This window comes from Lonchura striata, chromosome 8 (assembly GCF_046129695.1).
Source record: "Lonchura striata isolate bLonStr1 chromosome 8, bLonStr1.mat, whole genome shotgun sequence".
NCBI lineage: Eukaryota > Metazoa > Chordata > Aves > Passeriformes > Estrildidae > Lonchura > Lonchura striata.
In genome coordinates this window covers 10,771,921-10,792,278 of record NC_134610.1, presented here as the reverse complement: position 1 = coordinate 10,792,278, position 20,358 = coordinate 10,771,921, and the positions used below count along the sequence as shown (strand labels likewise).

The 20,358-nt window shown below is 40.5% G+C and overlaps 1 protein-coding gene across 1 annotated transcript in view; it reads right to left on the bottom strand.

Moving 5' to 3' along the window:
* Window positions 1-20,358, bottom strand: part of ADCY5 (adenylate cyclase 5) — a 204,633-nt gene that overhangs the window by 62,776 nt on the left and 121,499 nt on the right. Inside the window, exon 3 of the mRNA XM_021526071.3 lies at window positions 16,432-16,553. Coding sequence (XP_021381746.1) covers window positions 16,432-16,553 — 122 coding nt within the window. The remainder of the gene's footprint in view (window positions 1-16,431; window positions 16,554-20,358) is intronic.

Sequence of the window (20,358 nt, the reverse complement as noted above, 5' to 3'; positions counted from 1 at the left end):
CCATTTAGTGTTGGAAATTACCTATTGTTTCAAATGAGCCCTAGGACTGCTGTGACACATGAGCTGGCACAGTTCCCCCTTGGAAAGGAGGACTCAGTCCTGCAGCAGGTTCCACCTTGAGATCATTCATGCTGGCTCCCACTTGCTCAAGAGGGTGAGAAGGCACAAACGTACACAAATGTGAAAAGCAAAAGACTACTGGTAAGAGAGAAAAACACAAAGTAGGAGGAAATACACAAAAACCCCCTACAAAACCAAAACTCTGTGAGCCTTTTCACCCTTTTCTTTACAACAAGAGGCAGAAAGCCTCCCTCCCATCCCTCTTCAAAGTTGCCAAAAATGTAAACCAAACTCACATGCCATATTTGAGAACTTCACTCTGCAAGGCCCTACTAAGTGAATCTGGTGGCAGCAAAAAACAACGAAGAAGCAGGAGCCCAGATGGCTGTGGGAGACACTGGTGGCAACGTGCAGACTGCCATCCACAGCCACTGCATGATGACAGCCAGGCTCATTGCAAAGACACAAACTGCAGAGCCCTGCTTTGACTTGATTTTCCCATTTTGCTCTCAGGTGAGTGTTACTGGAGGTCAGAACTGCCTGAGGGGCTCATCTGGGAGATGCACATCTCCAAAACAAACATGCCACATTTGTGGCTGCAGCTCTGTCTGCATTAGCAGGGCTGGGAATGGCCTATGGAAAGGGTCTGGCCCTGCTTGATGCTCAGGAGCTGCTGAGAAAAACAACACCATACTGCCCATCATGGTCAGTGCTCCTCACCTCCTGCCTGTGCTCTGTCCCTCACTGACAGCACAGGAAAGAAGAAATTTAGATCCTGAAATCACTAACCAGAAGGGGAAAAATGCACCAGTCATGCAAAGAAAAGTTTTTCCATGACCTTAGTTTTGCAGTTTACAAGCATGAGTAGCATCCCCAATTACTGGAACTTAGCTATAACTAAGCAACATCAGTACTCCTTTTTTAATTTTAAATATTAAAAACTTGCTATCTTCTCCTAAACATTTCAAGATTTTCCTATTTCAGCAGACTATATTTAACCAGATTGATTTTTCACTGGAAACAGGAGTAATAAATAGTCTTTTGGGAAGAAAAGCTACTTGAGGAAGGCAAAACCAAATAAATATAGATATGCAGCAGTTACCAGCCAAACTATAGGTGCGACACACTATAGATGGCTTTGAGATGAGTGAAAGGAATTTTAATTATCCATCATTGCCAGCTGAATTAGCTACTTCTGTCTGTCAAACCTAAAAAGACATCCAACTAAGTAAGACTTTGTGTTACTAAAAAGGAAGAAATTTAGACCTTTTCATTTATCTAAGAAGGGACTGATGGGAATGCCAAGTTTTTTCCAATTGTTCTGGTCAGGGGAAAAAAACATGTAAATGCAAAAGATGCCAAATCCATTCCATCTCCAAGGAAGTTTAAGTGGGCTGAAGGACAGGGCCTTTTGCAGGAAGGAACCATTCACAGTGCTGACCCAACCATGTGCCTTTTCTGTGACTCTGAGCAAACCCAAACCCACCCAGCTTTGCCTGACCAGTGCAAAAAAGCTGGTAGGTCTGTCCAAACTGGAGCTAAACCCAGCCCTCACCAAATATCAGATTCACTTTCATTCCACAAGACAGCCAGAAATCCAGAACTGCATGTAAAACAGAAAGGAAAAGCCATATTCTGGTTTTCAAACTTCAGGTGTGCTTTTTCCTTTGAGCATTCCTTCAATCTGTTTTCTGAGATTGGAGCAATCTCTGATATGAAAATTCTGCTGTAAACCAGTAAGTACAACAGAGCTAAGAGAATCCTGAAAAAAGGGACCAACACAGTTGTAATTCTGTTCAGGGAAGGAAGGCACTATTCCTTCCTACCTTCTCTTTGAGACAATACCTTGCAAAATTGACTGAAGCTATAGAAGTAGCACAGTAGCAAAGAGAAACAACTAAAAATTTAAGCATTAAAGCAAAAGAAAACCTGTTGCAAAGAGACTGTGTGCCAGAAATCCATCAGTTGTCAGAGAAGGGAAGAAAGTAATATATTTTGTCACAGTTATATCCTTCACAAATATATCCTGGCTCAGGCACATGGCATAGAGATGAAATTGCTTCTAATCAGGTTTGTGATGGTTTCTGTTATATATTGCTCAGGTCTTTGATGTATTTGATGGAGGAAGAATGAGCTCTTCATAGCTGTGAAAACTGCCTTCAGTCTGTTCTTTTCTGGTATCATGGATATGCAGGCTAACAATGATGCTTTTGTACTTCCTAACCAAAAAGCTGCAATGATTTTCTGCATGTAGCCATCACTTCAGTCTAACCTTACTCCTTTGCTCTTTCCCCATGTCCTGTCCTTTTGGTATTTATTTACTTTGTCATTTCAGCAAGTCAGGGTTTTCCCTCTGGAAAGCCACTACATAATGAAAACATTACATTAGTATATAAATGTAATAATTTAAAACATTCAAGAGCAGTAGTGTCTTTCCCAGAGTGGGTAGGTGGCAAAATACACAGACTCCCAATGGATCAGCTGAGAAGGAACAAGTGATGTGATGTTCTGTGTACACGATTTCCATGGGTAGCTTATTAGATCAATAACACAAAGTGGCCATTTGGTGGGAAAACAGTGCTGAAGAACATGAACATGAGTCTTTCTGCCCTTTTTGGAACAGTCAGCATGAGTGAACTCGCTGCCCCCGCACTTTATACTTTAAAATATAGTTGAGCAGTTGTGTTTTTAAAATTACACTGATGAAACTGTAAAGACAAATGGGCCCAAGGCATTCAGAGACATTTAAGTGTGCACACTTTATAATGGTCACTCTTCTGAGAAACACCAATGAACATCATTGGAGAGGCACTGTAAAATGAAGACATAATTCTTCATCAGGTGTTTTGAAAGTTAAAATGGCTGCCCAAAGAAAACAGTACAGCTCATTAACCGAGGGATCAATGTTATTTGATTAATAAACAAACCTGATAATAAATTTAATAATAAACCACATTCATGTTTTCAGTGACAAGGGAGATTGGCTGCAATGTCAGAATCAAATGAAAAGGAAAAAATCCTGCAGGAAATTGAACTTGTTATCTGGTTGTTGTATGCTGAATTAATTTTCCTTACCTGATAAGAACCAGTAATGAATAGATACCCTCGACTCACAACTATAGTCTCCCAACTTTGTAAGAGCTATAATTTAACATTAAGGGGTTTTTTCCCTTTTTAAGATGCCACTTACCATTACATCTGAATTGACCAGTGGCACTTGGGTTGATATCTATCTTTGGTTCCCTTTGGTGACACAGAAAACTCTAGCTTTCATGGAGAAACAAGGTACATATAATGAAATTCTGTACAATTGGTATCAGGAGTAAAACCACTCCTCCTCAAAAGGCAGTTCAGGTGAGTTACTGCATAAGGATTTCTATGCAAAGATGGTACTTGAACAGGGAATATGAAATTCCATGCACCTCTTCAGTCCCTAACATATCTCATATTCCAAATACTTGGCACATTTCCATGATTTCATAGAGTAAGCAGTGACATTGAACAACTTTTAAAATGTCATTGATGCTAGAAAAGCAGCAACTATTTTCTAGAGTGAGCAGTATGGTATACAGATAAAATACAGAAGGATGCTCAAGGTGACATGGGAAAACCCTGGCAAATCAGGAATGTAAATCCTGGCCTCCTAAGCCCAGGAAACATACACACAAGTCCTACTCCTGACATGCTGGAACAGGAATGATGGTGAAGGCAGGTCTGCTCACTGCATATGTAAGTCTCTCTAACTTTCCCCTAAATCCCCTGATTTTTGCACTCAGTGGTTTCTTCTCATAATGAAGCAGACATATAATTTTAACTTGATTTCAAGAGAATTACTGTAATTGCCACCAACAGAATAATAGATCTGCATATAAAGAAATGGCTTTTCTCTTGCCTTTTCCACTGGAAAATTTAATTTCTGTGTTAATGCATTAAGATATTTCACTACGCTATTTGCTTGCTACTCTCAATATTCACAAAATATTATTACCAAATGTAGATCCTGCAAACAGCTATTAGTTTACCAGTGTTCTAATATCAATAAAACCAGTACAATCTGACCAGGTCTTTTTTACAGTATAGAAAGCCACCTTGGAGACCACTTAAAACATATAATATGGTAATGTGTCTCATAGCATAAAAATAAGAGGAAAGTTGCTTTCTACATCTATGCAAAACCAGTCTAGCTAATTTCTGTTTACTTTCTTTGCCAATGCAGTAGCAGCAATTTTGGTTTTCACAAAGCTGCGTGGAATGGAATTTAAGTGCCAGGGAGGACACATACCCATGTGAAGTCTAACACAGCTGGCAATAAAACTGTGGCTAACGAGCCACAGGACAGACAGTTTGGGACTTTCCTGCCGGGGGTCTGGGGAATCCAGAGCTGAATTCACTTGCGGAGAAGGAAGGAGTTTGAACAAATTGCCTCAAGTGAAATGTCTTTTAGGATATCCAAGTTAACAGCCACACTGATCCTGTCCCCAGCACTGACACGTTCAGGTTTCTAACAGAGGCCTGGGATTAGAATGATTTGCTCCCCCAGCCAGGAGCAGCCATGACTGTGGTGAAGTGTTTCTCAAAGAACACATCCGTGCTCTCCCTGGGCTCTGTGCTGTGGCTGCATGAACTGATGTGCCACAAGGTCCCAGCGTGAGCAGGGCCCAGGGCTGTCAGGCAGATCTGGAGCAGCTCAGAGGGCAGCAGAAGGAAACGGAGCATGCAAACGGAACACAAACCCTAAAGATCTTTGAACAGTCTGGAACTTGCAAGATGCTCACTAAGGCAAAGTGCAGCTGTGGCATTTGGTGCCTGTATGGCTGGGTTGAATGCTCCTGCAGTTCAGATATCAGGAGATGATTCCCTATTCCTACGCACCAAGCCACTCTCCGGAAGCCTGAAAATGATTAGCACAGCGACTCTGTTTCTTAAATACCACAATAAACAAACTTGCAAAAGTGCTGGATTCTAATAGCCACTGCACAGAAAGAAAGCAAGCGGGGAGAGGGGGGAAGTGCAGCAGCCCACACAACATCAAATGCTGGTAGGCTCAGTGCTAAATAGCAGATGATTCTTACTGAATAACTGCCCTAGTTTTTGCAAACAATACAGGGAACAAAAATAGAAATCCATTTACATATTGCTGTTAATAACTTTATTTATAGTGTCACAGCTAGAGCACAGTAACTGCAGCCATGGCTTAACTTGAAAGCCATTCACTGTGGAAGAGTCAGACAGATACTGTTTTCTCAATCCTTATGCAACTGAAAAAAATCCTGCTAACAACATCCAGTCATCAGAATCCTTTTAAACAGTATCAGAAAATAAGTTAACAGCAGTCAAAGCCAAATACAAATCATCCCCAGCATCCTCCTGCCTTCTGCACCTTCTGGCTACTTAGGACATGCTGTGGTTAATCAAAGAACACCTTGGCTAGAAACCCTGGCAAGTAATTTTTCATTTCAGTTTGAGCCTCGTGATAGCACCTTACAGGAGTATTTGACTGTTGTTTAATTTATTTACTTGGTTGTAATTTGTTTGTTTGAATTAAGAGGTACAGACAGGGCTCAGACAAAGTCAGCAGCTACAATAAGAAACAGTGTGTGTCCAGCATTAATGAGAATCCCTCCCACGTCCATGCTGCCATCTTCATGACTGTAGCCAAATCTTACCTGGGAACCAAGATTCCACCCAGCTAAAATACCACTAGCCTGACACAAAAAACTGGCATATCTTTAAGGTACAGAAACATACACAGAAATTCGTATCCTTGTATTTTGCAAATGCCTGCTATTTATAAGTAAATGGAGTGAAACTGAAAGCAAGAAAACCATCTCCTGAGACCCATCACCCAAGATGTGAGAAAACATGGATCTAATTTTCCCTCTGCTTGAATCCAGCCTGAACTGGACAATTGGCTATTTTGGATTGGGAACAAGGGTGCCCTCAGGACCTCATGCTGCAGCTGCTCATTACATATAAAATACTCAGAATAATTAGAGGCAGAGACAGCGAGAGCTCCGCTCTGCCCTGCTGCTTACGGTGCACGCTGTGACATGGGACAGTGGGATTCAAGCTGCTGCTCCGGGGTTTGATTCTTTTATATAGAAAAATGAAACAGAATTAACAAAAGAGAATGAGGATGCCTTCTTCATTTATGGCCTCTCCTAGGAGATGTGGCCTCAAATGCCCTCTGGTACATGGGAAAACCAAATTCAGATTACCTACCCTGGCACGTGGACTCCTGATGAGCATGGTGTGCCTCATCACCTGTGCTTCTTCAGGCCTTCACTACCTCTGAGTTGTACTTTCTGCCACATGGGATGTCAAATGAATTTTTAATTCTCTGGGTTTCCATTTCAGTGAGGAACAGAAAGACGCCCCTTTGGCCTGGCAGCCCAGCCATGCCCTGTATGGTACAGCCAGTGCCCATGAGAAGTGCCCAGCACAGAGTGTGGGGGTGGGTGGGGTGTGTGTGTGGGTTTGTGTGTGTGTGTGTGTTTGTGTGTGTGTGTGTGTGTTTGTGTGTGTTTGTGTGTGTGTGGGTTTGTGCACACTCCCCACTGCTTCCTTAGGCACACTTCCTCAGAGCCTTCAAGACATGGCCATCAGGATATTTCTGCAATAGGAGCTGAGCATTTCTGAACTCATATCAGCCTATCAAGTCAAATTAAAGAACTCACTGTCTGTCTCAGGTTTTAACTTCTCAGACAAGATACCATTTTCAGTTTACTTCTTCCCCCACTGCATACTTCCAAGGAAAAGCAGCTCAGCAGGTAAGCTACACCTGCAATTTCAGTGTCCTTGGGCTTTGCATGAAATTTGTAATCACTTCAAATTTCAATAACAAAATTTTACTCAGATTGCAGCCAAAAATTATAAAGAATACTGGATAGTAAGAACAGAATATCACCTGCAATTTACACTCTGTAACACAACTTTGTCTCTATATGAGACCTCTCATCCTAAACTGTGACCTGATGGCCACTATTCTACAGAAGGGAAGAACTTAGGGAAAAAAGTCAAGGATGTGAGGTTTTTCTCATTTTTAATTGAAACAAAGTAGAACTATTAAATGAAAAGGCCTCTTTTTTTCTTGCCTGGAAAAGAAATTAATCTCACAAAGGGGCTTACAGTAGTTTTGAATGCAATCCAGAACAAAAGGTTCCAAATGAAACAGAATAATTATACTTTTATGGATCAGCTCTTGGCATTTGTTGAAGCCTGATCTGTAACTGCAATGCTCAAGTTCCCCTGAGCAGAAGCCAAAGTTTTGTTTGTTTTGTTCTACAAATTGATTCTTACTAGCTCATTCTTTGGAAACAGCCAAGGCACAAAGCAGTGGTGCATTGGTGTGCGTGTTCCTGGGAATGGAGGCTCTCCACCAGCACTGCTATGGCACATAACTGTCCACATCTGCACCTGCTTGCATTTGGTTTCCATTGCCCTTTCCTTTTTCCTCCAGACATCCTAAAAGTTGGTGAATTTTTTCCTTTCTTTCCAAGGGTTTTTTTGTCTTCCTCATATTTTTTGCCTACCTCTCCTCCCCACTAATATCCCATCAGCTCTGTGACACACGTTCTCTCAGTTCCTTCAAGGTCCAGGGAGTTACAAAGCACTTTTCTGAACTGCTGCTTCATTCAGCACTACTGTATGGGTCTGCCAGGCCTTGGAGATAACAGAAATTAAGTAGTTGTGAGAAGGAGGGTTGTCCTAGTAACCCTCTATTAGCAGCATTCCCCACAGTGAACAGGAATGGAGCCAGTGCATGATCACACTCTGCAAAGAATCATGCTTAAATGAAAAAAACTACCCAAAACACCACCATAAAAAAACCCCAAATCAATGAGCTGACACTGGTGGATCAAACTGTCATTACTGTAACTCAGCTGGGAAAATTCCCCACTGCTTCCTTCCTCTTCACGTGAGAGGGCAAGTCGTGCTTCCAGGTGCTTTGCACAGCTGCTGCTGGGACAAACAGGCATTTACAGCTGATCTTACAACTCAGCAAAGCCCTGGTCACCCAGCTTTCTGTGTCCCACTTACTGGGGAGATCTGTGCAACAGGAGGCTAGGAGAGAATATTTTGCTGATGGTCACACAGATCCAAATTTTATAAACAGGTTTATAAATATTTATAAATAAATTTATAAATAGCACACCAGGTTGTTCATCTTGGGGGTCGATTCTGTAGAACTGCAGATGAAGTTGATTTTGAATGTTGATGATCTTCCTATATGTTTAAGGCATCAATTTAGGAGGTTGATTCATAAAACAGACATGGTTACTGGTCAAGAATGTCCTTAGATTTTTCTCAGTGCCTCTGAGAGCCTCAAATATTTGCCTAAATCACAGGCAGCAACCATAAAGAGCTCTGCTGGTCATGGTATCAAGCAAGATGAAACCTATAGTGCTATATTTTGGTTGCTTTTTAAACAGCATCACACAGATACTTCCCAATCTCTGAAAGCTACCTGCAAACTTCCAAGTCCCCAGAATCTACACAGTTTTACAAATCCTTATTCCCACAATTTAAAATTGTGTGCATCCTTCTTGAGCTTTGCAATAAAAACACAAATGGGCACAGAAAAATCTCAGTTTTCTAAAAAGAGCACTTCTATCATTCCACAAGGGCAATGCCATGCCAATGGGATGTGTGTGATGGAATTAATTAAACCTTTGGTGTTTTGCCTCCTTTGCTCTTTTGTGCAGTCCTCTGCTGCTCCTCATTCCTGTCAGTTCTTTTTCTGAAGTGAGCTGTTGTTAGCTTGGTTTCTTACAAAAACCCCACTTCCAGAATTTTGCAGACTGCACAACCTCTCCCCAACTTTTTCACCACTTAGCATAAAGTGAAGTTAATAAAAAAGAGAAAGTTTAGAAACTACACTATGACTTTCATTTACTGAAGGACACAGACTGAAGTTAGCAGTGGTACTAACTTGAGTCACAGGATGCCAGACCACTTGAGAGCTCTTCTCCATTAATTGGTTCCAGCTTTTGTCTCTTCTTCATTATTTATCCTGTGTCAAAATTATATATACACCAGTAGGAACAGATGCACAAATTAGCAGCAATTGTTGAGGGATATAAATATAGTATAAAACAAGAGAAGTTAATCCATCCCCATCCAGAACTGTGCCTCTGTTGTATAGCTTCTGTTAGAGAGCTTCAAATAGTTTTGCAAAGTTCCCTGCATTACAGAATAAAAAGTTTAACTAATTTTTGCTTTTCAGTCATTATCATCTAGGGAGGAAGCAAAAAGGTGGGATGATGATTTTAATATAAACCTCTTCGAATGTTATATAAACTTAATGTTCTTAAAACCACTTTGCATGTTAACTACATGACAAAGCAGTTAATCAACTGAAATCTCACGAAGTCTTTACAGGAGAAAAGCAACTCTGTAAAAGCAGGTCTTCACAAAAGAAAAGTTTTGTTCATAGAATACTCAATTTTTCTTGTCAAGGTTACTCTAGAGTACAGAGGACTGAGAGTGAATTAGCTGAATAAATGTAATTTGATGCTTTTTTTTTACTATAAATTTGATAAATTTGTTTTTATCAGACGAATTAGCAGTAATGCATTTTTTAAAAATCTATTTCTTCTTAGTAGTACTGAAGAAAAAAGAGAACCCAAATAACCTTGACGAGTTAAAATTCTGCTCTGTAAACTTCTACAGGCACCTTCATTATTCTCTCCAAATTACTCTTCACAGGATTTCATCATTAAAACATCTAACACTCTTCAATCCATCACCCTGTGAACTTCACAGGCCCTCATGTACACTCGGAATAGCAGGGTGTGAATTATACATCACAGGCCCTTCCTAATTGCTGCTGGCTGCAGAGCTGCAGTCACCTGGCACGCTGCACTGCTGGGATGTTCCCTGATTCCAGCACACGTGTCCAGGGAGTGCATCCAGCAGGGTGCCTTGCAGCCAGTTATTTATCTGCCTTGTTCTGCAGAGGGTACAAGCCTTGCTCACGGCCCTGAAGACACCAGAGGCTCCCAGCAGGCACCAAGATCACAATATATTCCCAGTTCAAAGAGGAAGATCACAGAGCAAATGAATAGTTAAATGAGTTAGCATGTATTTGTTCTTAAAGGTTGCTGTGCACACGCACAAAGAGGTGCACAAAGAGGTAGATTTGCTAAAATATGTAAAACTGTTGTCTTTTTTGGCTTAAAGGTTTTCATGGCTGAACCATGAATACATTTCTTATTGAGAGGGAGTGATTCTGGGTTGAAACATCCCCTGTAATATTAACACCCAGATGCATTGCACAGCTTTGAGGTCAACTCCAGCTGTATCAAAGCTGCAAAGTAAGTGAATTTCTTTATACATTAATTTTAGTGTGAATGACCATCTCCAAAAGACAAGTGACTTTCTCCTCACAAAAACAACAAATTGATTAGGAAGAGACAAGTGATTAGTGGTGGTAAGCGCAGAATATTTCACCTTCATCCATGGGTGAAACCTACTTCTGCACTTCCTAAAACTTATGGCTAACTTCATCAAAAAAAAGAAAAATCTGCAACATTAAAAATCAAAGATTCACATCTGCCAGGAATAGGTGAAACTTCCAAGAGCTGGTTCTTGACAGAGAGAGTTCCTGCTTAGGTAAAATTCACTGCTATCATTTGGGGAAAGATGTGGGCAGGCTCATTTCCTTCCTACTCACTTTTCTCTTCCTACAGCTTCAACCAGAAGTTACAGCAATTAAATGCTCTAAACTCACATGAAACCCACGGTTACCCCCCACCTACAGGCAAAAATAACTTTCTACTGCTCGTGGGCACATGCTTTGAATAAGGAAAAGGAGGGAGAGGTCTTGCCAAGGCTTGATTCTGAGAAAAAAACAACCAACCCATCAACACACTTTGGAGGAAATCGAAGCTCAGGGACTGGCACAGAGAGCAGCAGCAAAGATGCAAAACATGGCTAAAAGTGGCTCTTGGGCTTTCTCCTTCTTAATGCTTATCTTCCTTGTTTTTAAACAGAAACCATTCATTTTCATTCTGCCACCCCACAGAAAGGAGAGAAGACAAGGAGGAAGATGGATTATAGAGTAAATATTAAAAGAAGTTACTGCTCCTGCCCTTTCCTGGCAATGAGGCCTTCCAGAGAAATCAAAGCTACACAAGCTTTGGCTGGGATGAGGGACTGTGTAATATTTGAAAATATCCCTGCCAGAACTGTCAGAAATTTATACCTGCCATAATGTAACTTTATTTATTAAGGAGCATAGGTCCTTCACCACCAATCCTGTGTGAGAGAACAGTGGGAAGAGGAAAGAAAAAGATGTTTGCTTAGTTGAATTTTTCCTCAAATATCATAGTTCACAATTCCATAGACCTTTGCAACCTGGGAATTTAAAAAACTTCATAAGCAACTACTTAGGCATCACAACACCTAAAAGGTGAAGAGGTTAAGTTGACACAGCTGGTCTGAATACTCTGACACTCGGCCAAAGTGCAACTATTGGGTAATTTTTAGGGGGAGAACTTTTTGGTGTTAGAATGTCATTAAATCAAAAGACGAGTTACAAATGTTTTCCATTTAAAAAGCTGAAAGCAAATGGTCTTGCTTCATTTCTGCAAATGGTTTAGTTCAAGTTGACAAGAAGTTTAAGAAACTCTGAAAGCAGGTTAATGTTGTTGAGTACATGATTCATAAGAATTATGTGAAGGGGTGAAGAGAGGAAACTGTCACTTTTACTGCACTTGGATGCCAGCCCTAAAATAAGCTTCTTGAAACAGTTCATTAAAGGAATTTCAATGACAAAGCCAACCTTTATCCATTCACAGAGGACTTCAAGCCTCCTTTTATAACAGAGATTACTATATTTGGCCAAACCTAGATAACATTAAAGCCATTATCACTGCAGTGAGACACTATAAATAGCAACAGTAATACAAAACACTTAAAATTCTGTCTGGGAAGCATGATAGATAAACAAAATTATCTATGCATAATTTAGGGCTTGTCTATCAGACATAATCTCATTCATGATAACATGAACAAATTTAGTTACATAATTCACCTTGTTGTTTACTCAAAATTACTTGCATAGTCTTGGGAACTCCTTTCCTGATTACTTTTGACAATAGACTTTATATTTAACACACACACATATGTGGGAAAGGTCAAATCATGCTCTGAGGTTCTGGATTTGTCAAAGTTAATTCTCATTCAATAAATCAGGACAGGAAGATGTTTCGTTCTCTGTTTAAAGGTTTTGTAATGTGTATTGAAAAAGAGTGTATTAGCCTCAAACATTTGCATCTTTGTTTTGTCACGACACTGAAATTTTCAGAAGAACATGATCCTGAAACAAATTTTGCTGCCAAAAATTACAGGAAATTATACTTTCATTGTGGATAAACTAGTCTCTGAACTTTACTTTCCATAACAATAATCAGGAGATTATGAACTCATTTGCAGGAAGTCCAGATAAAAAGATTTGCTCAAAAAAGACTGTCTTTTACCCATTCAGGTCAGAATGACCACAGTTATTTACATTTTAAAAATCATCTTTCCCTTATGGAATGACAGACCACCCCCTAAGGGAAGTGTACCACAGTAAGCAATATCATAGCAGAACTGCTCCTTATTGAAGGATCATGGCTATGCTTTACAGACTTATTACTGGTACTTGTGGAAGATCTCTTCTACACAGGTTTACATTGACTTTTTTTTTCTTAAACAAAGAGAAAAGAGAAAAAAAAAAAAGTGTAACCTCTATTTCTAAAAAGCAAAACAAAACAAAACAAAAACAACAAAAACCCCTGAATCATGTAACATAAAATCTAAAACTAAGCATAAAAAAGCAGAACTGTAAAGTTAAGGACACTTCATTTTTAAATTAGAAAAGAAAGCCTACACACATTAACTTCACATAATTTTAGATTAATGTTTTCTGCTGGTAGAGTGGTTTGGTTTGGTTTTTAATTAAAATTAGAGGTGGTCCCAAAAGCCCAGACCAAATCATCCCTGAAAATTAAAATATTTAATCTTGTCTGGAAGAGAATTTAGTAAGACACTTCTCCCACACAAAATGTCAAACCAGGCTAAGTGCACAAGGCTGTGCTCTGGTGCGTCCTGAGTTCAAAGGACTGAAGTTAAACCCTTCTGGATGGAAACCTCCAGAGCCTCATAATTTCCATGTTGACAGTGGGTTTGGAAAGCAACCTCACTCTGAAGATCCAGCAAAAATCAAGATGTCAGGTTCCAAGATTTAAGATGGCAATCAAACTTTTAAATTAATAGTTAACAAAAATTCCCACCCATTATACTTTCATTTAAAATCTGCCTTTATACACAGTCTTGGAGAATGGGGGAGAAAAGAATCACTGAATGCAGCTGATGGAGAAGGAAAACCCACAGCTCTTTGCAAACACATAGACTTTCCCACTCCTCTGAGCTGCAGAGGAAATGCTCCTGCTGATAAATCATCAACAGGAAGCCAGATTCAATGGCTGGGCACAGCACCCTTGCACTGACTTCACATAGTTCTCAATTGCCTTGACACAATAACCTTGAGCTCATAAAAACTTAGCTCTTATGATATTTCTGAATAGTGACGAACACAAAACAGAATTGCTTGGAGCGTTCTCATCTCAAAAGCCTCCCCTTGAGCATTTCCCTGCACAGAGTAAAGAGCCTGCTTGCTTTTATTCAGCCAGTTCATTAATCAGCATCCCTGAGATGCTACCTCCCCCCTCTATGGCGTTTCTGTGTGCATGTAAATGCTTCAAAATCATCCACAGCCATTCCCACTAGAGGTGATTTCAGTGCACCCAGGCAAGAGCAAAGACTCCATGCTGAACTCCTGGTGTGAAATGAGTCATTTGTTCCAAATCATGTTTCCTTTCTTCAATATTCGCACTTAGTTATTCATTTCCCTAAAGTACATGAAGATGAGATGTTCCTGAGTTATTTTCTATTTGCTCTCAGCACATACACTATTTTATTCCTATTTCTTATCTCACTTTTCCAGCCTTTTCCATTACTTCAGTGGGCTGTGATTTAGGACCTCACAGGCACAGACAACAAAGCCCACTTTGAGGAAGATATGATTTAAGTTGTTTCCTCTTAAGATCTTTTGAGACCTTAGAGTCCCTTTGCACCAGAGCTTGCTGCCACCTGCAAGGCCCTGATTGCTAAACACTCACTAACATGAGGAATAAAGTTAATATTACTTTTAAGCTGAAGAAGTGACAGTATTACATAAATGCCTGTATTATTCAATAAATATGCAAGATGTGAAAATTAAATGTTTGTAAGTGTTCTGTTAGATACCCACCAGGAACTGACTGGTGCATATACCCATTTATGTATTTGTGTTTCACCTTTTATGTTTCTTCACAGCCATAGCCAAAAATCATAGTTCTTCTCTCTTTCTTTCTATACTTTTAGCCATGTGCCACTTTTTGATACATCTTTTGAGACCTTCATGTCTCCATATAAGCCATTATCTTTGATCTATTTTTTTCCAGTCACAATTGTTACATCAGATTCCCCTTCCCCCTTTAAAATTTTTCATTTGCAAACTTAGTTCATTATTGTTTATTTAGTTTTTGTATACGTAGTCACAGAAATTAAAATTTCAAATCAGTACTATCTTAAAGAAACAATCAGCTTTACTAAGATTTGACTACTGAACCACTTTCAAACCTTCAAAATAATGACATACGGAAATCGATGTGGAAGACTAAAATACCATAGTCTTATGGCATGCTAATGAATTGCATTAGTCTGAATGTCAGGCTGACCTTTGAGTAATGGAAAAAAGTAATTCACAATCAGCATCTATCAGAAGAAATTTACACACCTACTTGAACAAGCTCAGTATCATTAAGGAAAAAAATGAATGTGAAGACACAAAACTTAATTTACTGTAGCACAAAGTCTGCTGAGGGCACTGTGGACGGCCTCTTTCCCTCCCCCTCATCACCATGCGTATATCCTTTATTTTTCTTCACTGAACTGTTATTGTCTTTGATTTCTGATACTGTTTTTGTCTGCATTGTATTGCTAGTGGATCTTTATCTCTTTACTGAGTCACAACCAAAAAAACTGAAGGGCTGAATTTCATCCAAGCCAGCACACAGACTCTCCCTAATTTCTGTGAGTTTTATATAAGATTCTACATTCAACGCTGAGCAAGCTCCTAATTTTCTGCTTGTACATTGCCTCTCCCAGCTACCCTCAATCCTAAGGAAATGTCTTCAAATGCATCAGAATTTCATGTGCATTGTTTCATGTCAGCTGTCGGAGGGTGCAGTATGTTAGAAACTCACTTTTATTTGTTGAGCATAAAGTATCAGAAAATACAATTCAGTAACTAAAGCTGCATGAGAAAGGCTACACAAGGAGTTCACAGGAAAAAAATCCCTTCTTGTAAAGGGAGATGGAAAAGGGAAGCTCTCTGTCCCCAGTCCCTGTGTCTCAAAAGAAGCATTTATGGACTGACAGAGCTGTTACACAGTTCTGGGACCTGGCTTAGCTGAGACATAAGTGATCTCCAAAGAGATTGGGTACAACAGCAGAGGTGAAATGCATTAAGATTAGGTTAAACTTTGCAACTGCAGCCTATAAAGCTATCAAGCCCCTGAAGTACTACTTTCTTGCCTCTTCCCTGGGAAACTGGACAGTGGGAGCCAGGAGAAGTTCAGAAGCTCCTGGGGCTGGACTACCCCAGCAGCACAGGCTGAGCTTGATTTTGCATGACTTGCCAGAGATTGAATACCAAACTCTTCTCATCCAGGTAGACCAAGAAGCAACACATTGCTGTGTGACTAAGCAGGTGTCAAGGCTGTCACTAATGGACCCCTGCTTGTAATTCCAAACTGCCAGAAACCACTCCAGAAAATCTACACCTTAGCCAGGCTCTGTAATTCACCCTGTGGGAAGTGTTCCCAATTTTTGACTTGCATTCCATCATCTCTTATCAGAGGCGTGCTTGTAATTGTCCAGAAATAACTGAACCCCAATATAACACCTTCTCAAAACCATCAACACTTACTCCAGCAAAGAAATAAAGAAAAAAAAAGGAAAATATAAGGAAAGAGATCAGTTCAAGTCACTTCTCAAAAGAAGATATTGTTTGAATGAGGCAATCCTCCCACCATCTTATAAACAAACTTTCAAAAGTCAATTAGTGACACTTCAGAGTCCTTACACTGATTTTGGAGGATGAGGCAATCCTCCTACCATCTTATAAACAAACTTTCAAAAGTCAGCTAATCACACTTCAGAGTCTTTACACTGATTTTGGTTTATGTGTCACTGACATCTTCATCCCTGGGTGTTCAGGGCCAACCATTGGGAGGGTCCCTCCACCCCCACGGCTGGGAGATAGGCTGCTGTTCTTACCTGACATTGTCATGCTTCTGGATGTAGATCTTATGAAACATCATGTCTTCCTGTTTGGCATTAATGTCAGCTTTCATCTCCATGGCAACATGTCGAGGAAGTACAGAGAGCAGGAGACGCTCCTGTGGAGTCAGACAGATGAACCAATTAAAACACCTGCTGCCCAGTTAACAAACACACTTTATTCCTTACTGGGGAGAAATGACTCATCAGTTTGGTGAGAGATGAGTACAACCAAGCAAAATGGGCTCCATAAACCCAGAAGCTGATCCCCTAACCAGTCATACGCAATTCTGTTCCCAACCCCACAATAAGAATTCAATGGTTTTAAAAGAATAAGTATTATTTTTCATTCCAGACACTGGGCTTACAATTTATTGTTGCCAATTCTTGCAAACGAAGGAACCATGCAACTCAAAGAGTGCCCATGCCCTGTTCTTGGAAGGACTCTGATAAATGAGATTGTCTGACCTCCCACACAGTCTCTGCACACCACCACAAAGTCTTCCTTCACCTAACACCAGAGGAATGATACCCCAACACCCTCGGGCTCTATTTAAAATTCCTTCCTTGCTATCTAATTATCTAAGCACATTCCCCCAGCAGGCACAAACCTGCTCTTAGCAGCTAAAATGTCATAGAAATGCCTGATAAAACCAGCATGAGAAGTGCTACTGCTACACTTTAAACTGCTGTTAGTGCCCAATTGCATTAAGATCTGTAAACCCACCCACTCACCTGCAAGAGTATTTTGAATAACTACATACCATCAACAGTTTGTGGCTCTCCTTGCCCCTCAATTGGCACTTTCATTTACTGATTGTAGCTTTTTTGTGTGACTTTTATAACATTATTTTGCAAGCTGTTCATACAGAGTATGCAAAAATTGACAAAATAATGACTTTCTGGTGATTTTCCTAAAAACTCACATAAAAACAAGTACTTGTTATTATTCTAAATTTGGTGCCAATTTCACACAGAAATTATAGCATTTAAATCTGCAGGTGATTTGTGCCCCAGGGATGCATTTTTGTATATCAGGAATCACACCTGAGAATTCTGCCTAGAGCTTCATTCTATTCCCAGTCACACCCCGTGAAGTTCAGGTTTTGCTATGGCTCATGCAGGTGGGGAGCATCTCCTTTGGGATCAACTCTGCTGTGGTCTAGTCCAACCTGCAGGCAGTGCTCTGGACTAGCTGAAGAATCCCAAAAGCTTGTGCTACTCTTTTCTTTATTTCTCTTTCCCTGCAGTGAGCAGGAGGAAGAAAAGGACCTTCCTTCTTGATGACACAGACAGAAGGTGGTGCAAAGGAAGGTCCCCAGGCTTATCTAACAGCTCATTAATTCTCAACAACACAGGGAGCAGCAGGGTTCAAACACAGGCCTGACTCGGAGGGGTCAGCAATCCTGTCCCAAGTACTCAAGTCACCAAACCACTTGCCCATAATGCAGTAATACATTTCTGGTTTCTAATTCCTAGTTTTAACTGAAAGTTCACTATTTCTTTCTTCCTCTAAGGAGAGAAAGGAACCCTGGGTGAACCAGAGGAAGATGAATTCACTGAAAATGTGCTCAGCATGCACTGAGACATTTTATAGTCTGTAGCACTGCCCAGTATTTCTTTTTCCCCCCTTCAATGTGCACCTTAAGGAGACTGAGTTTTTCTTCAGTCTTTGAAGAGATAGTAATACCACAGAAGATGTGTTGGAGGGATTTCTATCTCTGCTTAAAACTGCAGCAGTCATGAAAAGACTTGTATTTTAAAGTAGTGTCACCGTCACTAGCATACCACAGGTGCTAACAGTTACATATCCTTTTTTTAAAAAAGCAGCTCATGAATCATGCACATGTCCTTAGGCTTCTGTCAGCTATTGGTGCACTCCTTGCGTGGAAAAGCACAACACATTTGTATGCTTTCCAGAGTAAATGCTGTATACACTGTTGTCATTTGCATATTCTAATAGGCATCCTCAAATGTGTGAAAGCTGCTATTTTATGTGTGATTTTACACATCCTCTAAATAACTCGGAGCTTTACGGGAGGTTCGGGGGCACCCACAGGTTTGGAACATTCCCTGTGGGCGCATGAGCACGGAGGGTTTACTCACTCCCAACACAGAGACAGGAGTGTCTGTTACAAGCATTCCAGGAGATTGTCACCTACATTTCCCAGTAGCTTTTACTTGAGAGCCCCCACCCCTACTCTTTCTAACACCATAGGCACTTGCCAGATTAAATCATTAATATTTTCAAGAGACTTGAGATCTCCAGGAGCTGCACTAACGCTGCTCTGAACTAATGATCAGAGAATAAGATAGGCTCATCAGGTGAAACAAATGCATGTGGGACAACATCCCTTCATGCAGCTACTAATTAGGAAGCTGAGCTGTGTTACAGAGCTGAGCATTATCTTTATTCTGTTTGCTTGGAGTCATCACAATCACTGAAAATAACCTCTGCAGCCAACAGGAGAAGGCTGTAACAAGTGCATTTGTAAGGCACAAGCCACATGAAAAGTCCTTCAAAACACCAAAATCCCTGTGTTTTATTTCAAATGGAGCAGAGAAATTAGGGTCTCCACTAGAGAACAATTTTCATTTTGATACAATAACTAGAAAGTGCTGCAGCCCTTGCTGCAAAACCCCATATTAGGCACCAGTGAGGTGGCCAGGACTGCTGTATTATAACAAGGCAGCATTCTGGCCTGATAAAAATGCAAGAGCAAATCCATATATAATTCTCCCTTCAAAAAAACATGCAAGTATAGTTCCACCGAATTATACATTAAACAACTGCATCCCAAGGAGAACTAGTCTCTAAAACAGGCACATAGATGAAGGAGTTCAACACAGATCTACTGTGTTCACATACATGCACATGGATATATTTGTGTGTGGGCACACACATTCCCACAATGACTCTGCAAAAAAAATTTAACTATTTATGAAGTCCTCTCCCAAGATGACCTCAAATCACTGTGAATATTTAGTATTTTAAGATTATCCATATCTCCTCAGGTTTAGTAACAGTTACATTTTACCAAAAGTGATGCTGAGATGAAGAAAAGGAGAGAACAGCTTTACAGAGACATAAGATATGCAATGCTAGAGAAGACATGCAATGTGGAGAACACCTGATTTTTCATCCAAGAATATTTTGTTCTGGACAAACAACAGCAATTCCTGTTATGGCCCTAGGTAATCTCAAGTAATGAAATCACAAGTAATCTCTTTTCTGCATTGGATATTCTGGATTTTCTATTTACTTTCAGGCTATTTTTGGGTGCTGGTAGATGCTTAATAAAGGAAAATACAAGGTCATTTGCCTGAGAAAATCTGCTTGCCTTTAAACAAGAACAGCACACAGGAACACCATCGATCTCCAGGAAAAGACAAGCAACTATAAATAACAGTGTTGGGCTGTGCAGTTGTGTTTTCCTCCACCTCTGTTTGGACATGTGGGCTGAGCTGTCCTTATTTGTGTCTGCTGTCACCTCGTGCTTATCTCAATGCATTATGCATGGAGTCATCTGAACTGAACCTGGAGATCAATGTCAGTGCAGGCTGCAGCAGCAAATAATCTCATTAGGAGTCTCCAGCTGCCAGGACCCGCAGTGACTGCTGCAGGGATGTGAAGAGCCCTTGGCAGTGACTGGTTTGACCCACGTTTTTCTGCTGTCCTGGCTTTCTTATGTATGGTATAGTACTTCCTGGGGAGGGGGAGAAGGAAAGCATCAAGATAAGGCATTTGTCAGGACTGTCCCACGGAGCTGCTTCTGAGACAGAAGTGGCCAAATCCAGCACAGCACAGGCATCTGAGCCATGCTGCCAAGGCAGCCTCTCAGCAGGGAGGACAAAGCTGTGATCAGTGAGGAAAATGGCACATTCTCTTAGCTCAGTCCTTTCCTCCACTTCAAGGTGTGGAAG